At 43.9% G+C, this 15,768-nt stretch overlaps 1 protein-coding gene across 2 annotated transcripts in view; it reads left to right on the forward strand.

Moving 5' to 3' along the window:
• Window positions 1–15,768, forward strand: part of CAMTA1 (calmodulin binding transcription activator 1) — a 1,254,390-nt gene that overhangs the window by 1,034,632 nt on the left and 203,990 nt on the right. For both annotated transcript variants that reach the window (XM_018552416.1, XM_018552423.1), the window contains exon 6: window positions 12,280–12,433. In XM_018552416.1, coding sequence (XP_018407918.1) covers window positions 12,280–12,433 — 154 coding nt within the window. The remainder of the gene's footprint in view (window positions 1–12,279; window positions 12,434–15,768) is intronic.

Below are 15,768 nucleotides of genomic sequence, written 5' to 3' on the forward strand. Positions count from 1 at the left end.
CATCCTAGGTTGCCCAGCTCTTAGCAACCTGGGACACTCTGGCTGGAAAGGGGGCAGCAGGCACACTGCAAAGATTGTGCAATAGAGCAACCATGCCGTTCTGCCTGCCACCCCCACCCCCATGGCAACAGCCTCAGGCTCTCTCATTATAGGGACGGCCCTGCTCATATGTATTTCTCTGAAACGGTTAAATGTCCAGAGATTCACCGAAATGTAGTCAATGTGACGGTGGTCCATTTTGCTCATTCCCAATCTATATACTTGTTCTGGGACAGTAAAGAAACAATATCCAGAAAATCAGCATGACAGCCAGGGAAGTAGCGTTTTCAGTAGGGGGTGAGCAATGGCAGCCCCCTATTTCTCTTATGATAGGTCTAATTTCTGTATACCAGAGACAACAAGGAGCCTACAGTGGATTTATGAATTGCTCCTGGCTGGTGCGTTACAGCAATGCTAGGATTATAAAGCCAAAAGACCGAGCAAGCAGGCGGTATTCCGTGTATGCATTTTAGGATTACATTTTCACTGGTGTGTATCTTTAATAGCCAATCGGCGGAGCGAATGCCGGAGCTTTCAAAAGTAAAAAACCCCTTCAAGTGTTACAGGCGGAACATTTATTGAGGATCCCAAATGCCACTGCATGTGGTACTATATTCTCCCAAACTATCCTCGCCGGGGCTCATCAAAGTGTCAGACCTAACAGCGATCGTTATTTCCCCCAGGAGCCAATCAGATACGACCTGCTCGGCAAAAATGACACTTAGAATGTGAAAGTGTGAAATATCTTTGTTGGCTGTAGGAAGATAACCGCGGGTCTTTGCGCTGATAACTTTGATTCAAGGCCTATAGCTTGTTCAAGGTACATTCACCTATGAAGGGAGGAGGTCCTAATGAAAGAGGGGGCTTGGCTTGACAGCACCTGTCCATACCTGGATCTATAATATAATTTCCTCCAAAATGACAGGTACTCTTTAAATGGCTTTATCATGGTGATAGTGCTAGTGAGGTGAGATAGGATTAGAATTAGTGACGTTGGTGGGGTGTGAAGAACGTTGCCCCTCATCCCACAGACTTGTCACCTCCTGTGAAGATTCAGTACAGGCTTACTCCCTTTTTAGGTGCTTTTTAAGCTGAAATTTAGGCAAAATTAAAATGCACAAATCAATGCAGTTCTGTATTTGTTATACATCATTAATGTTAATTGGTAATTAATTACCACTTGGTATCAGCTTGTTGCAGTCCTCTGTACAGCAGACCTTAGACAGGGAAAGGTAGAAGCAGCACAAGCAGTCAATCAGCTGTGCTCATGTGCGGAAAAAAAAGGAACATGATGATAGGGGGTGAGTGCAGAGTGACAGAGAGATGAGCTCATCATTCTGCTGCTTCTCCTTTTACCATCCAGTCACAGGCTGGGGCAGGGGCGTCCCGAGGCCAGGTGTCACCCGGGTGACACCCCGCCGTGACGTCATTGCGCATGTGCGTGACATAAACCAAGCACGTGCGCGATGATGTCATCGCAAATGCGCGGTCATCTTTCTGATACCTGCCGGTGGCCATCTTGGTGATGGACGCCGGCAGAAAAATGAGGTGATGTTCACCCTGCGGAATAAGGTATGCCGCCAGGTCCCCTCCTCTCTCTCCTGCAGCTGTCGGGCTCTCGGTCCATGACTGAGTGCCCGACCTTTCAGAGGGGATGACACTAAGATGACTGTCAGTCATTTTGGTGTCACCCCTCCAATGGTGTCACCCCCCCCCCCCCCAGTCTCCTGCCATACCAGACAGGGCTGTGTTATGTGACAGAGCTGTGACGAACTGGATGGACCAAAAATTGAGTAGAGAGAAATGGATTGCTGCCACTGCCGTGCTCCCTTTCTGAAAATGCTTTTTTTCTGACTGTCTCTCTCTTAGGATTTTTTGATCCACATATAACAGCCTCAGTACGAGTATCCTTGTCCATGACATTCTGGATTGTAGATTACCCAATGCTGTCATGTTGATAAATCTGTGATGTGCCGTTACCGTTCCCAAGCCCAGCACCGCCGCCTGGCACTCTTTTCATCCCTTTCCGCATCCTGCACAGTAATTCCTCAACGCTTCTCAGCTATCTTTCCCTGGCCTGCGTGCTGCAGCCTCGCTACCCAGCGGGTGCCCACAAGTTGATCAAACAAATTGATCTTCCCTGCAAGGAGCTTTGATCTGCAAGTGCGCGACCGTATAATTACCGCCATTTGCCTTTTCGCGTTTCCACTGACGTGACTGTCCTATAGCGATTTTAATAATAGCAGATGGGGCTGACAGCCTTATCGCCTGCGCTCTTTTTAAAAGGGTTTCGGGCTTTATGTACCACCAGGCGCTTTGATCAAGAGTCGGTCCACCTGAGCAATTATTTTTAACGAGGAAATGGACAATCTTAAAGCGACTAATTATTAAGGATCAATGGGCGGACGGCGCAGAAGGTAAAGCAATTAATAAAGATTGTCATCTGTGTGTATATTAAATTGCTCTGCCTTGCTTAAGGGACAATGAATATATTTTCAGGAGAGGAACATGAGCTGTTTCAAATGGAAGCCAACTGGATTTCGGAAATTTTGTTGCACAGGCGAAGTGAGGAGAGAAGCTTTAAAGTGTGGCGGGAATTAAGCAGCAAGGGTCTATGCGGCTGAAGAACTCTGGCCCCTCTGATAACTTTAGGCCGGGTTCACACCTGGGCGTTTTACAGAGCTGATCGAAGAGCTGTAAAACGCCCAGCAAATGAAATCCCATTATTTCCTATGGGCATGGTTCCCACCTGGGCGTATTTAAGCGCGTCGGAACGCGCTGAAAAACGCTCTACGCCCAAAGAAGTACAGGAGCTTCTTTGGAGCGTATTTCCGCGCGTATCCAATAGGATACATACGGAAAGGCCCCGTAAACGCGCGTTTGATGCGCGTTTCGTGGACCGCAAATCGCGGTAAAAATGCGCGCCCCCAAACGCGCGTCATACGCACATATTTAGTATGCCCAGGTGGGAACCCTGCCTTAGGGGCCATAATAAGACCCTTACACTACATTGTGGAGAGTTGTGCAGTATGTATCAGCACATCCAATGTAGAGGAGATAGTCACCCACACACCAAGGTCCAATGCATCAATATGTCCCAGATCCAATGCATCAATATGTCCCAGGTCCAATGCATCAATATGTCCCACCCAGGTCCAATGCATCAATATGTCCCAGGTCCAATGCATCAATATGTTCCAGGTCCAATGCATCGATATGTCCCAGGTCCAATGCATCGATATGTCCCAGGTCCAATGCATCAATATGTTCCAGGTCCAATGCATCAATATGTCCCAGGTCCAATGCATCAATACATCCTTTTATTGAAGGCAGATATACATGGCATCACAAGTATGAGCAATGTTTAGGAACCCATGTAGGTATCTTTATCAGCGAATAACATAGTGACAACCGCATGTCATCCCAGCACCCTTCTGTATACTACAGTGGGATTCCAGTCTCGTGTGTAATGGGATATCTGTTTATTTAGCACACTCATAGTAGCACCTCTAAAAAGAAGAAATGCACCGATACCGATACTCGCCCAAATGTTCCAATGCCTAGCTCAATACCTGAGCTTCCAGTATTAGAAAGCCGGGCAGCGAGTCATTACACGCTGCCCAGCTTCCTGATTGGCCGGGAAGCCGGCTCCATGCTCCCTCATCACCAGGTGACGAGGGAGCATGGAGCCGGCTTCCCGGCCAATCAAGAAGTCGGGTGCAGTGAAAATTACTCGCTGCCTGGCTTCCTGATTGGTCGAGAAACTAGCCAACCATGAAGCCAGTCGGCAAGTCAGTACCTGCCCCCCCCGGCTTCCTGATTGGCCAGAAAGCCAGCTCTATGCTTCCTCATCACCTGCTAATCAGGAAGCCACGTGGGGAGTAGTTACACGCCGCTTGGCTTCCTTACCGGGACTCCCACGTGACGAGGGAGCATGGAGCTGGCTTCCCGGCCAATCAAGAAGTCGGGTGCAGTGAAAATTACTCGCTGCCTGGCTTCCTGATTGGTCGAGAAACTAGCCAACCATGAAGCCAGTCGGCAAGTCAGTACCTGCCCCCCCCGGCTTCCTGATTGGCCAGAAAGCCAGCTCTATGCTTCCTCATCACCTGCTAATCAGGAAGCCACGTGGGGAGTAGTTACACGCCGCTTGGCTTCCTTACTGGGACTTCGGTTATCGGTATTCGGTATTGGCGAGTACCGGGGGAAAAAATATCGGTACTCGATACCGAAAAAACGATATTGGTGCATCCCTATCTCAAAGCATGCAAAAATAGGTCCAGCTGCATATTTTTGCAGTGCACCACAAATCATATGTTGTGCATGGTGCACTGCAAATGCAGTTAAATGCCATTAAAAATGGCACAGTGGGCTGCCGCGCATTATGGTAAAGAGCGTTACCAGTGCAGTAGTGGGAAGAGCCCTATCTCCTGTGTTAATTAGAATTGCAGCCAACCTGGTGCACTACATTGTACCTGTGTTGCAGTGCTCTAGGTGCATTGGACTCTCATTCAAAATGAATGGCCCTGAAACACACTACATTTAGATTAGTATGTTAACGCAAGGCTGAAGTCTGAATAGAGTCATAAGGTATGGCTACACATAAGATTTTTGTTCCCACTTCAGGATGTTCAAAAATTATTCTACAGTTGTGGAAATCAATTACAATAAATGTTATATTCATGCACACTTGCAGCATTGCTTTATCGTGTCTATATGTTTCTTGGTGGATGGCCTGATGGGTGCTGTTGTTACACTGGTATTGAACTATTGGCAGTCATTTTGTGATTGACTGTGAAAGAGCATCAGTTGCACGGTAGAACGATCATAAATAGTGCCAGTACTGGGGAATTCAATAACACTTCCAATTGCAATTGTACTGTTTGAAGAGGATCAGCATTCCATAGTCAATGGTCTTCAATTAAACCTGGATTGATTTACTGAGCTGTCAAATATGGGCAAGTGTATTTGCTAAATGGCAAGTTAATCAGTGTTTTAGCTTAGCAGTGTGGCTAAGACAAGACCAGAGGGAAGGGGAAGGGTGGGGGGGGGACGAGGGGGGGGGGGGGGGGGAGGGGTGGGGGGGGGGGCACCTTGCCACCAACATGTGGATACTTGCAAAGCACTAAAGCTATTAAAAAAAGAACTCCTCCGAGCACGATATACATAATTAACCTGACCATTAAAAAGAACATATTAATTTTTATTAATTATGTATTTAGCGCCAACAATTTAAGCAGCACTACTGCACATAAACATCAGTCTTTGCCCTCAAGGAGCTTACAATCTAAAGTCCCTATTTCACTTGCATACAGGGCCAGTTTAGACAGGAGCCAATTATCCTTCCAGCATGTCTTTGGAGTGTGGGAGGAAACCGGAGTACCAGGAGGAAACCCACAAAAGTACAAGGAGAAAACGTATAGCAACATAATTCCAAAAAGAAACCTAAAACTCACCATTTATGGAGTCCCCTTGCCAAAGGCTCTTCTTCCATGAGCCATCTCCAGCTAAACCCTGGAGAAATAACAAAAGCCAAGCCATCAAGTTTTCTGTTGCAAACAAACTTTGTCTTTGCTCTCCAGGGGTAGGACCTACCAGCCTGGGTGGATCTTAACTTAATCGGTGTGATGCCATTAGACATGACACACCTATATAGAACCATCAACCCAGCAGCCAGCAAATTGAGATCCTTTAAACCATTCTGTCGTATTTCAAATTGTCTGCTGCTTTCAGTGCTTTTACAGGCAATGTCTTCTTTCTATTCAGATGTAATAATAGTCAGTCATTTTAGTAGCAGGAAGAAATTCAATTATTTGGTAAAATACAGATTTTTAACATTACCAGCTATTCAAGAGATAAGGCCGTATATTTCTGTAGCCAGTAAGTGTATTTGAGCCGTGAAAATAGCTGCAAATCAAATATCGGAATATAATGGCGCATTAACAAATGGATGTTCACTTAATGAAGGTCAATTGTGGCCCAATTGCAGAATTTTAAAACAAAGTATTTGATCAACTACCGCAATACGTGAAACTTGAGTTATTGATAAATAAACAATCCCCTTCGGGTTAACTCTATGTATGTATTTTGCAAGGAATTTAGCAACTTTTATATCAGATTCTTAATGTTCCGTCTTTTGTTCTGGTGAAATTGCTGCAAGCTTCACCATGAAGTCACTGCCTAGTGGGAGTGTCTGCTTTTTGTTATGGCCATCTAAGCAGTGTCTGTGTTGGAAAAGGAAAAGGAGACGCACTATCAGCCCTTTCATTCTGATGACCCTTTGACTCCTTCACTGCCTCTACAAGCCTGATTCAGTCAGCTTGAGACAAATCAGTACAAAAAGTCATTTTGAAAAATGATTTGATGGTTTTTGATGAAATAAACATTATGTTTATATAACTACCTAACATCGAGCTCCATGTTTCATCCACGCTTCAAATGGTTGTTGCTTCTAGCAAAAGATTCTGTAGAAACCTGTGCAAGTCAGCGCACTAATGTTTTGTGAACACCTGTTAAGCTGTTACGTGCGGGAGGCAACTTTGTTGTATCTAGTGTTGCTTGATGTTCCAATTCTAGGTGGATACTGATTGGTAGAATCATTTGCCTGTTGTTTGTCTTGTGGAATCCTGCAATAACGTGGTATTTTTTCTCACCTATCAACCGTAGCATGTAAATTCTCTGGAAAGTCCTTCCCTTCAACAAATCCAAGCCTCACTACATTTCCATGCTATGAAATATATTACAAAGCCAACCGGTGGACCAGATTTTATAATGGCTGCAGCCATTGGCCACATCTAGGAGTTAAGTTGTTTATATTGTATATCTCTTTGCCAAAGTAAATTTACACGAGCCAGTAATTGATTTAACCAACTGGTGTCCAAAAAAAATTGGATACCAGTTTTTCAATTGTAATGGTTTCATTGGGTTTTAAGAAGAAATAGGTTAAAATAATACCGAAAAGAAATGTACAATAGTAAAAATGTTAGAAAAGTATAACACTATGTCTTGTTGTTATTCAAGCTGGTTTTAAAGATCTTCAAACTTACAGATAAAGGTGCCACTAGGCCTGTTACTTCAGAAAAGACTGTGAAGGGTGAACTTGATGGACTTATGTGTTTTTTCAACTTGTTAAATAGAGATAAACTGGACTTGGAATCAAATAACACTCTAAGAACGGCTGGGCTCGATAGGTGAGTACACCCAAAATAGGTACGGAGAGAAAATTCACCGCGTTTCTCTCTCTCTCTCTCTCTCTCTCTCTCTCTCCACTAAAGGAAGTAAAGGAAGATGTGGAAAATTAGCTTACTGAATGGCTTAGAGTTATCACAGACTCACAAAGTATGTTGCATCAGGAGGTTTATAGTATTACTTATAATTTTAGATGGGAGCAAGAGTACAGCTTGGAGGTTTATCAGTAGCCAAAGACAGGTTTCTAGTTCCACCCAAAGAGGGGGACTCATTTGCTGCCTATAAGGATATTAGCAGGATGAGTTGATCTGCTTGATAGTATTTTAAGAAACTGAGTACCCCAAGGCCTCTATATATACAGTTTGTATGGATATCGTCCATGTTTTACTGTCCCATATAAAATACATGATGTAGTTTTGAAAGGAATTAATGGCAAAAGAGCAGAGCGGATTTGGAAGTGTAAAGTGTTCATTTTGATTAAACTGATTTTACCCTTTCATGAAATATTGAGACGCGTCCAGGACATTACTTGGGCTTTCAGCGTGTGGATGGTGGGTATGTAGTTGGCAAATTGGATACATTAATTAAATCCCTAGATATTCCAAGTGGTTCCGGGACCATGTGAAGGCATCACAGAGATATCACTTTCAGTTGGGTTGACACTTTAACATTTAAGATTTTTTAGAAAAAAAAAAAGTTGCCGAGCAATGCAGACTATCCACGTGGGCTCGGCATTTATTTATTTATTTCCTGCCATAAATCCGCCATTGTTTAATTCGCCCGTTCAGCCGCTGGGAGATAACGGTGCTCTTAAAAAGTTTCCAATCTACTTGCCATTTATACAGAGAGCGCTCGAACCTTCGAGGGGAGAAGCAGCGGCGTGACTGTGTGCTGCCTTAGGAAATAACAATGAATCAAAATGCCTTAACTGATTATGGAACACATTTCTTGTGGTAATGTACCATCCAGGCCTCCAAATAGCAGCCATTTGCAGAAATGTCGTTTTCTTGGATTGACGGGTAATAGTGGAAGCGCTTTTCTTAGGGTCTGTAACACAAATAATGGTTAATAGCGGTTTATAGACGGTTCCTGTCTTAAGTCTTTAAGCATGCTTCTTCTCTTCTAAGCAATTGATGCCATTTGAAATCATATATATTTTTAAAGAGGAATGTGTCAGCCATTTGGATTTGCTATTCAAGGGGGAACAAGAGTAATCAAAACAGACTTTCTAACCTTTCGGAGCGATCGTCGGTGGCCGGCTGGCGGTGTCTGTGGGCACCCATACACATAGGACTGTCTTCCATTCATGACATCTCATGGTTGAGTTTATCTGGACCAAGCATCAGATATATTTATATTAAAAGGACACATTCATATAAATAACAATCTTCCAGTATATTTTAAGAGCTAGTTCACACCAGCCACAGTGTGTTCCGGTCCGTTTGGGGCCGTAACGCACTGGATCGCATTGCGGCCGGCTTACTTTGTTTTGGGGCAGGAGGGGACGTGATGGTGCATTGAACTCAATGGCACCGCAGCCTGCGGTCCGGTCAGCATTTTTTCTGACCAGAACACAGACACTAATGTGCCACGCATTTCCATGGGGCCCATCGCACTACGGCCGGAGGGCGTGGCTGCGGTGCCATTAAGTTCAATGCACCGCCACGCCCCCTCCTCTCACCCCAACACAAAGTGAGCCTGCCTCAATGCGATCCAGTGTGTTGGGGCCGGAACGCACTGTGGATGGTGTAAACTAGCGCTTAAAGTATAGTATGCATGTTATTGATTTTTTTCCTTTAAAAGCCTCCCTTGTTTGACCTCCAAATGCCCCAAGACTGCTGCTGGCAGCCCCAGCAGACCCAAAACTTTCACTCAAGTGACACCATATAGCAGGGGTAGGCAAATTCCTGCCCTCCAGCTGTGGTGCAACTACAAATCCCATGAGGCATTGCAACACTCTTACAGCCATAGGCATGACTTCCAGAGGCAGATGCATGATGGAATTTGTAGTTCACCACAGCTGGTGGGCTGGAGTTTGCCTACCCCTGCTCTATAGCTGCTTTTATCAACCAGGGTGCCGTGGCACTCTTGGGTGCCGTGGCACTCTTGGGTGCCTTTTGGCTTCCTTAGTGGTGTCTCGAAATTTTTCAGCCCGCCCTTCCACCCATTTTTCGTGAAGGGGAGAATCTTATGTAATAGGGCTTCTGAAAGGGGGTTCCTGATTTAAAGGGGGGACTTTGATGTAAGGGGGTAACCCCTACTTTTTTGAGGGGGCTGCCCCTTTAAATTCCATTACATTTTAGCCTGCGGTGTCTCAAGATTTTGCATCATTTTAAAGAGCGCCACGACATAAAAAAGGTTACAAAATTCTTCTCTATAGCATTCCCCTTCTCTTCTCCCCTGGCTGCTACATCAAGGTTATGTAGGGGGGCAAAGGGTGGGGGAGCTGGGCCAGAAAGTCGGCTTCATGCTTCCTCGTCACCTGGTGAGTCATTGCACGCTGCCCGGCATCCTTAATGGGACTTCCAGTATCAGTATTTCGGGAAAAAATATATTGGTACTCGTACTCAATACCGAAAAACCGGTGTAGGTGCATCCCTAATTAAAACCTTTGCTCATTGTATTTAGCTGTCTATGTACAGTTGGGGAGATTGCCCTTCTCTTCCTGTCCAAAAGACACAACAGGAAGTGAGAGGCAATCTCTACAAAGTGAGAGGAAATCCCCACCGGAACAGGTGTCTCCTTTGGAAGACTTCGCCTCTATTCATGCTGAGGTGACAACCCTAATGCAGCCAACACATCTAAGGACCGTAAAACTGTACTATATAAATTTTTTAGATATTCATTAAAGCCAGGGGAGCAACATGACACTCGACAAGCAAGCATCTCTAGAATGAGGTCAGCAACGGCAAGTTTTCCTTTAAAACGTGGCGTTCTCATAATACCGTCCACCCCCTCCCCTCCCCGCCCCCTACCTCCCCGAAAACTGTTTTGTTTTATTTATTCCGATCTACTGATTCATATTGATCTGTCATATAATATTTCAAATAGCAGCAGGCTGTCACACTGAATAATTCGCCGTTGCTTCAGAAACCGCGCGCTCCCGTTTGTTATTAAATCCCCCCCTGCCCGCCGTCGCCGTGGCAACCAACGAGTATAAACGATTATTGTGCCAGCTTATTAAACGGATTTAATTCAGAGACAGTAAACATTCGCGGTGGTGTTTGTGCTAATGAAGCCCATGTCAGTGGGAAATAATTATGGTGGATCACTATTTTCGTTAAAAAGTGAGTGCGGAGGAATTAAGATAAGTGGGTAGTCAGGGGTTAACGCAAAGTAATAATTATCTATAATTTTAGCTGAGAATTTGGCGAGAAGTCATTTGGAAAATGATGAGGTGGTGTTTTCTATTGCATGCTCTAAATCTTGGATCTCTTCCGCAAAGCGCGGTGTGAGTGGGCGCAAGACATGGAGAACCATTAAGGGCAGCTATAGCTATATAAATATATATACAGGCTGCCATTTTGTAACCCATCTCTTAAAGGGTACCTATGGACATAATGATAAATGATATCTACAGTATGATGCAGTCTGTCAATAGCATTAACACAGCAGTTTGAATTTTTCTGAGTCCCCATGTAACAAAGTTTCATTACCTGTTGATCCTGCCAGTAGGTCTCCTTTTTTTCCACTTTCTATAACAGGATGACAACACTCAGGAGCATCCCTAAATTTGTTTCTGCCTTTGGGGTAATTGGCTGGCAGTGCGCATTAGTGGGGGAGGGAATTGGGAGTGCATATTACGGGGGGCTGGGGTGGTGGATGTTGGCGGTCAATGTAACCAGGGGGGTGATGGTGCATGGTACCTCTGTCTGGCGTCCTGCCCAGCCCACTGACATCACTGGTTGCCGAGAGCTGGACATGAGCCAAAGCGTCCCGCTTAGCTCCTGGAAATCAGTGGTGTCAGTGAGCTAGGCAGGAATGCCGGCCAGAGTGTCGCAGGTTGTTAAGAGCTGTTAGCAACCTGGGACGTTGTGGCTGGAAAGTCCCCCCCCCCATGTGACCCTATGGCTGCCTCACAAAAGGGACTATCCTGACAAGACTGTTATTTCGGCAGGGAGATTGTAAAGCGGTGTTGTCACCTTGTGGACAGGGTAGTCTTAAGCCGGCCACACACCGGCCATTTTTTCTTGTGCCCACGGGCTGGATGAGAAAGTATGCTTGGTTCCCCAATCCTTGGTAAACAATGTGAATGGTGGAATCCCCTCCCCTAATTTTCCCCACCAGTCTATTGTACCCATGTGCAGAATACTGGACAGTGGCTACAGGGAATTGGCTGAAGTCAATGTTTGTCCATTTTTCAATGGAAAAATTTACTTTAATTGAACAGGGTGGCCCTGAGGGGCCAAGTTTCGGCCAAGTCCTACTGATTGAAATTCTAGTAGTGAATGGCCTGCTTTAGGTTGACATGTAGTTTCAGATGGACTTAAAAGGATATCTGAAAAAAGAAAACTAATGTAAACACATCAAAGGACGGATAAGTTGCAATATATTACATTTCTGTTCTTAGTTTCAGATGCGCTTTAAGTAAGCAACAAAACAATTACAGGAATGCAATATTTTTTAGGGGTTCTTTGAGTCTCCCTCTCCCCAAACAAATGCTGCTTCCTCCATAAATTAGCATCCAGACTGGGTATGGAAGAAGAGTGGCAGATCACAGCATAGGGAAGACAAATACTGTAAAGGTTCCTTCTACCCAATAACAATGCTATCTTGCTCGTAGTAAAGTTGTGTCTTGAATCTGTGGCAAGTCATACCCTTGACAAATGGTTCTGTGGTGCAGTTCAGTTCTTTTTCCTCTGCATAGGTGGTTGTGATAGGATGAATGAATGTTGTGTATGGTACAGCCGAGGTGGTGTACTTTTCTAAATTTGAGAGAGCTTAAAGTGGAAATGCCTCTAAAGGTTAAATGCTTTTTTCCATAGCCAATCTCTTTCATGGCAGATGTTGTATGGGTGCCGTTGAAATAATGTTATCATTGTGTTTCCTTCCTAGAATCCTGACATCGTATTGGTGCATTACTTGAACGTCCCGGCAATAGAGGACTGCGGAAAGCCATGTGGACCAATTCTCTGTTCCATCAACACAGACAAGAAAGAGTGGGCGAAATGGACCAAGGAGGAACTGATAGGCCAGCTCAAGCCCATGTGTGAGTAATCAATTGTTTCCTGGCATACATACAATGTCATCAGTTATTAATGAAGACACACAGATTCTCAATGTCACAAAAAATCTTCAAAGAACCAAGTGTACCTACTTCTAGAGACTACAACCTTGCCCTCATGTCTGCCATCTTTACCCTAATCTTGGCTCCTGTGGTTTCTACCCTTTGCGCTGTATTATTACAAACCCATGAAATGGTGGTGCCTTGTGGGTGCCCCATGCCATGGCTAATAGTGCCCTGCCCACCGGGGCTTTCCGCAGTGTGCAATTCAGGGTTGTAACTGCCATGCACATATGGGATAATTAAGTGTATCTACAGCCTACAGTTTGTTTGTTTTTAGCTTTAGATACAGTGGGGTTTTTTGCCATTGGAGACACCTTTGGAGAGATTCCTTCACTTCCTTCCACAGGACAGGAAGACAGGGAGAAATCTCCCTAACAGCAACCCAGACAAAACTAAAAATGTTTTTTTAAGTACAGCAAGAGAAGGATAGAACCTCTGGCAGCTTTAAATTGTTCAACTATGTAAGAAGCAGTAAAGGTGCCACACCAATGGTCAAAGAGTCAACACTGCACAAACTGGTGGTGGCAGAATCTTACTATATACCTAAATGTATAATTACAAACCAACTAGGTCCAGCTACATTTGAGGTCATATAATACATAAGCCCTGTTACAAGTTGGCTTTCGCATTCTACTGATTACCGATAAAATACTATTGGGTCTCTTTGACCATTGGTGCCGGACTTTTCTCAAGACCCGCCTCCTCTTGGGGGTGCTTTGGTACATGTGAGCAGCCTCACCAAAGCAAGTCAGCTTGATCAATGAAACATTCTCCCACAACACTGGATATTAATAATAGGAGATCTAGTGTATCTTATGCATGTACTTAGCTTTCTAATGTTACGTATTTGCCTGTTGCAGATTTTTCCTCACTTTCTGTTTTTTCCACGAAACATGGAGTGAGGAGAAATCTCTAATAGAGCCCCAAATGGCAGCAAAAACCTGGTTCTAACCTTTTCTCATTCTATCCAAAACTAAAAAAAAGTTTTGGGTATAAATACACAAAAAAAAATTAACAACTGTACATGACAATTCCTTATCATCATAGCTGGGCAAGTCTGAATCATCTTTTGGCTATTTTAATTGGTGCATACACATGTGAGGTCAGCTGCTTGATGCAGGTCTGGTCTTTACCAGTACTGTCTGTACCACTAAAGTGACATTTTGGGGCTCATTTTACTTGTGGCCCCAGGTATCTTGCCTGAAGGCAATCCAGATCACCGCAGGATTACCAAAACCGAGAATGAGGTAGTATGAAAACTGTGATTACAGATGGCATAGTGGCACTTTGATGAGCAAAAATCTTACTGCTCTCAAGCATCAAATAGCTTCTGCCTATGGCCAACGGGTCCAGATTCCACTCTAGGACTCATCCCTCCTCCCCACATGGATAGTAGCCTTGACAAAATGTACCAGCAAACCGCATATATCCTACATTCTCAAAACAATGAATTAATCTAGATGTTCATGTCTCCCCTGGATCCTTCATATGTTGAGTGAAATGTGAGTGGGAGCATCCAAGCAGAGTCTTCTCTTTCCATTTGGATCAATAAGGCTTTTTGGGAACGGTGGCAATGTGCTGCTACATTTTTCATGACATTTTAAAATAATGCCTGCCTTAAAGGAATAGACCTAATACTCACATGTCCAACTGCTCTGCTGAAGAGCTGAAGCTTGCTGAGGAACCTTCCTACACTGCTGTAAGCATTGCATGCTTGGTCCCAATCTGCACTCCACCCACCTGCTCCCATGTCAGTCACTACTGTGTTCTTTTATGCGATGGCACAGGGGAATACTAACAGGGTTATTCACATAAGGGTGAAGAGTTTGGAGAAGGCAGGAGAAGTGAACAATCTAGGATAACATAGCTGAACTGGAAAGTGAGCTGAATTGGAGGATTTTTCCAGTTCAGCTACGTTGGCCTAGATTGTTCCCTTCTCCTAACTCTTCACCCTTTTGTGAATAACCCTGTAAGTCTTCTTTAGAGCTAGCCTTTGTTGTCACATTTTAATTCTAGGGATAGACATCCTTTAAGTCTACATACAGTTTCATTGGTTTTTTTTGTTCAGGTCAGAGTTCCTTCTTAACTTCATTAGCAACAAGAAGACTATTTGCTTACAAAAAGAATCCCATAGACTGAAACTGGTTCCTTCAACTCGAATGAGCATATTAATGGTTTAATAACCATGTCCACTAGAATATTCAATGTGGCTGGAAAAGGGTACCTTCTCCAGTAAAGGGAACGCTTCAGTGGTTTTCACTACACAAGCTGACGCATTGAGCTGAATTTTAATGCTAACTGCAAAACAGCATGCAGAGAGACACGCAGCTTGTAGACAAACTACTTTTGCAGAACAACATAACAAAAAGAAAAAAGATCAGGAATAAATTAAAGTGCCAGAGAACTTAATCATTAAAGTTTGAAAGCGGAAGAAAAATCTATAGCTTTATTAAAACACAGTAAACATATGCAGAAGAAAGACTTAGAGAGCAGAAAGGAAATAGCCTTGGGGTGGCTGAATTGTGTTAGAATTGGTAAAGTTCTGTGTAAAACTGACTGAAGAGTCGTTTAAGAGTTACCTCTGTGTGAACATTTTCCATTAAGCAGTTGATTTTGGTGCTGAGACTTTGGTGTTGGTATCTCTCTGCAAAATAAGGTTCATTTTTAGTGAAGAGGTAGGTATGTAAACAAGGGGTTAAGCTTAAATAAGGTAGGATTGGGGGTTAGTGCCTACAGGAAGGTTTAGTATTAGGGTTTTGGGGTGGGTAAGTGTTAGGGTTACAGGGAGGGGTAATGTTTGGGTTACAGGAAACACCAGTGTTAAGGTTACAGGAAGGATTAGGGTTACAGGAAGGGTTAGAGTTAGGAGGACTAGGGTGGATTTATATCAGGGTTACAGGGAGAGTTAGTGGCTAAATTCCCTGTATCGTTATAGCTCACAAACAGCAGAGATCCACCTCCATGCTTCACAGTAGGGATGGTGTGCTTCTTTTCATAGGCCTTGTTGACTCCTCTCCAAATATAACAATTAGGGTTGTGACCATAAAGTTACATTTTGGTCTTTTCACTCCAAAGGATTTCATTCCAGAAGTTTTGAGCTTTCTAGGTGCTACTTGGCCTATTGTAAGTGGGCTGTTTTGTGGAATTGGTTCAGAAATAATGGCTAGCCTTATGCAAGTTCTGACAAAGGTATGTAAACTTATGAGCACACACATTTATATAATATAATATAATACAATATAATTTTTTTTTTTTAT

This window comes from Nanorana parkeri, unplaced genomic scaffold (assembly GCF_000935625.1).
Source record: "Nanorana parkeri isolate BGI_ZX_2015 unplaced genomic scaffold, ASM93562v1 scaffold5, whole genome shotgun sequence".
Classification (NCBI taxonomy): domain Eukaryota; kingdom Metazoa; phylum Chordata; class Amphibia; order Anura; family Dicroglossidae; genus Nanorana; species Nanorana parkeri.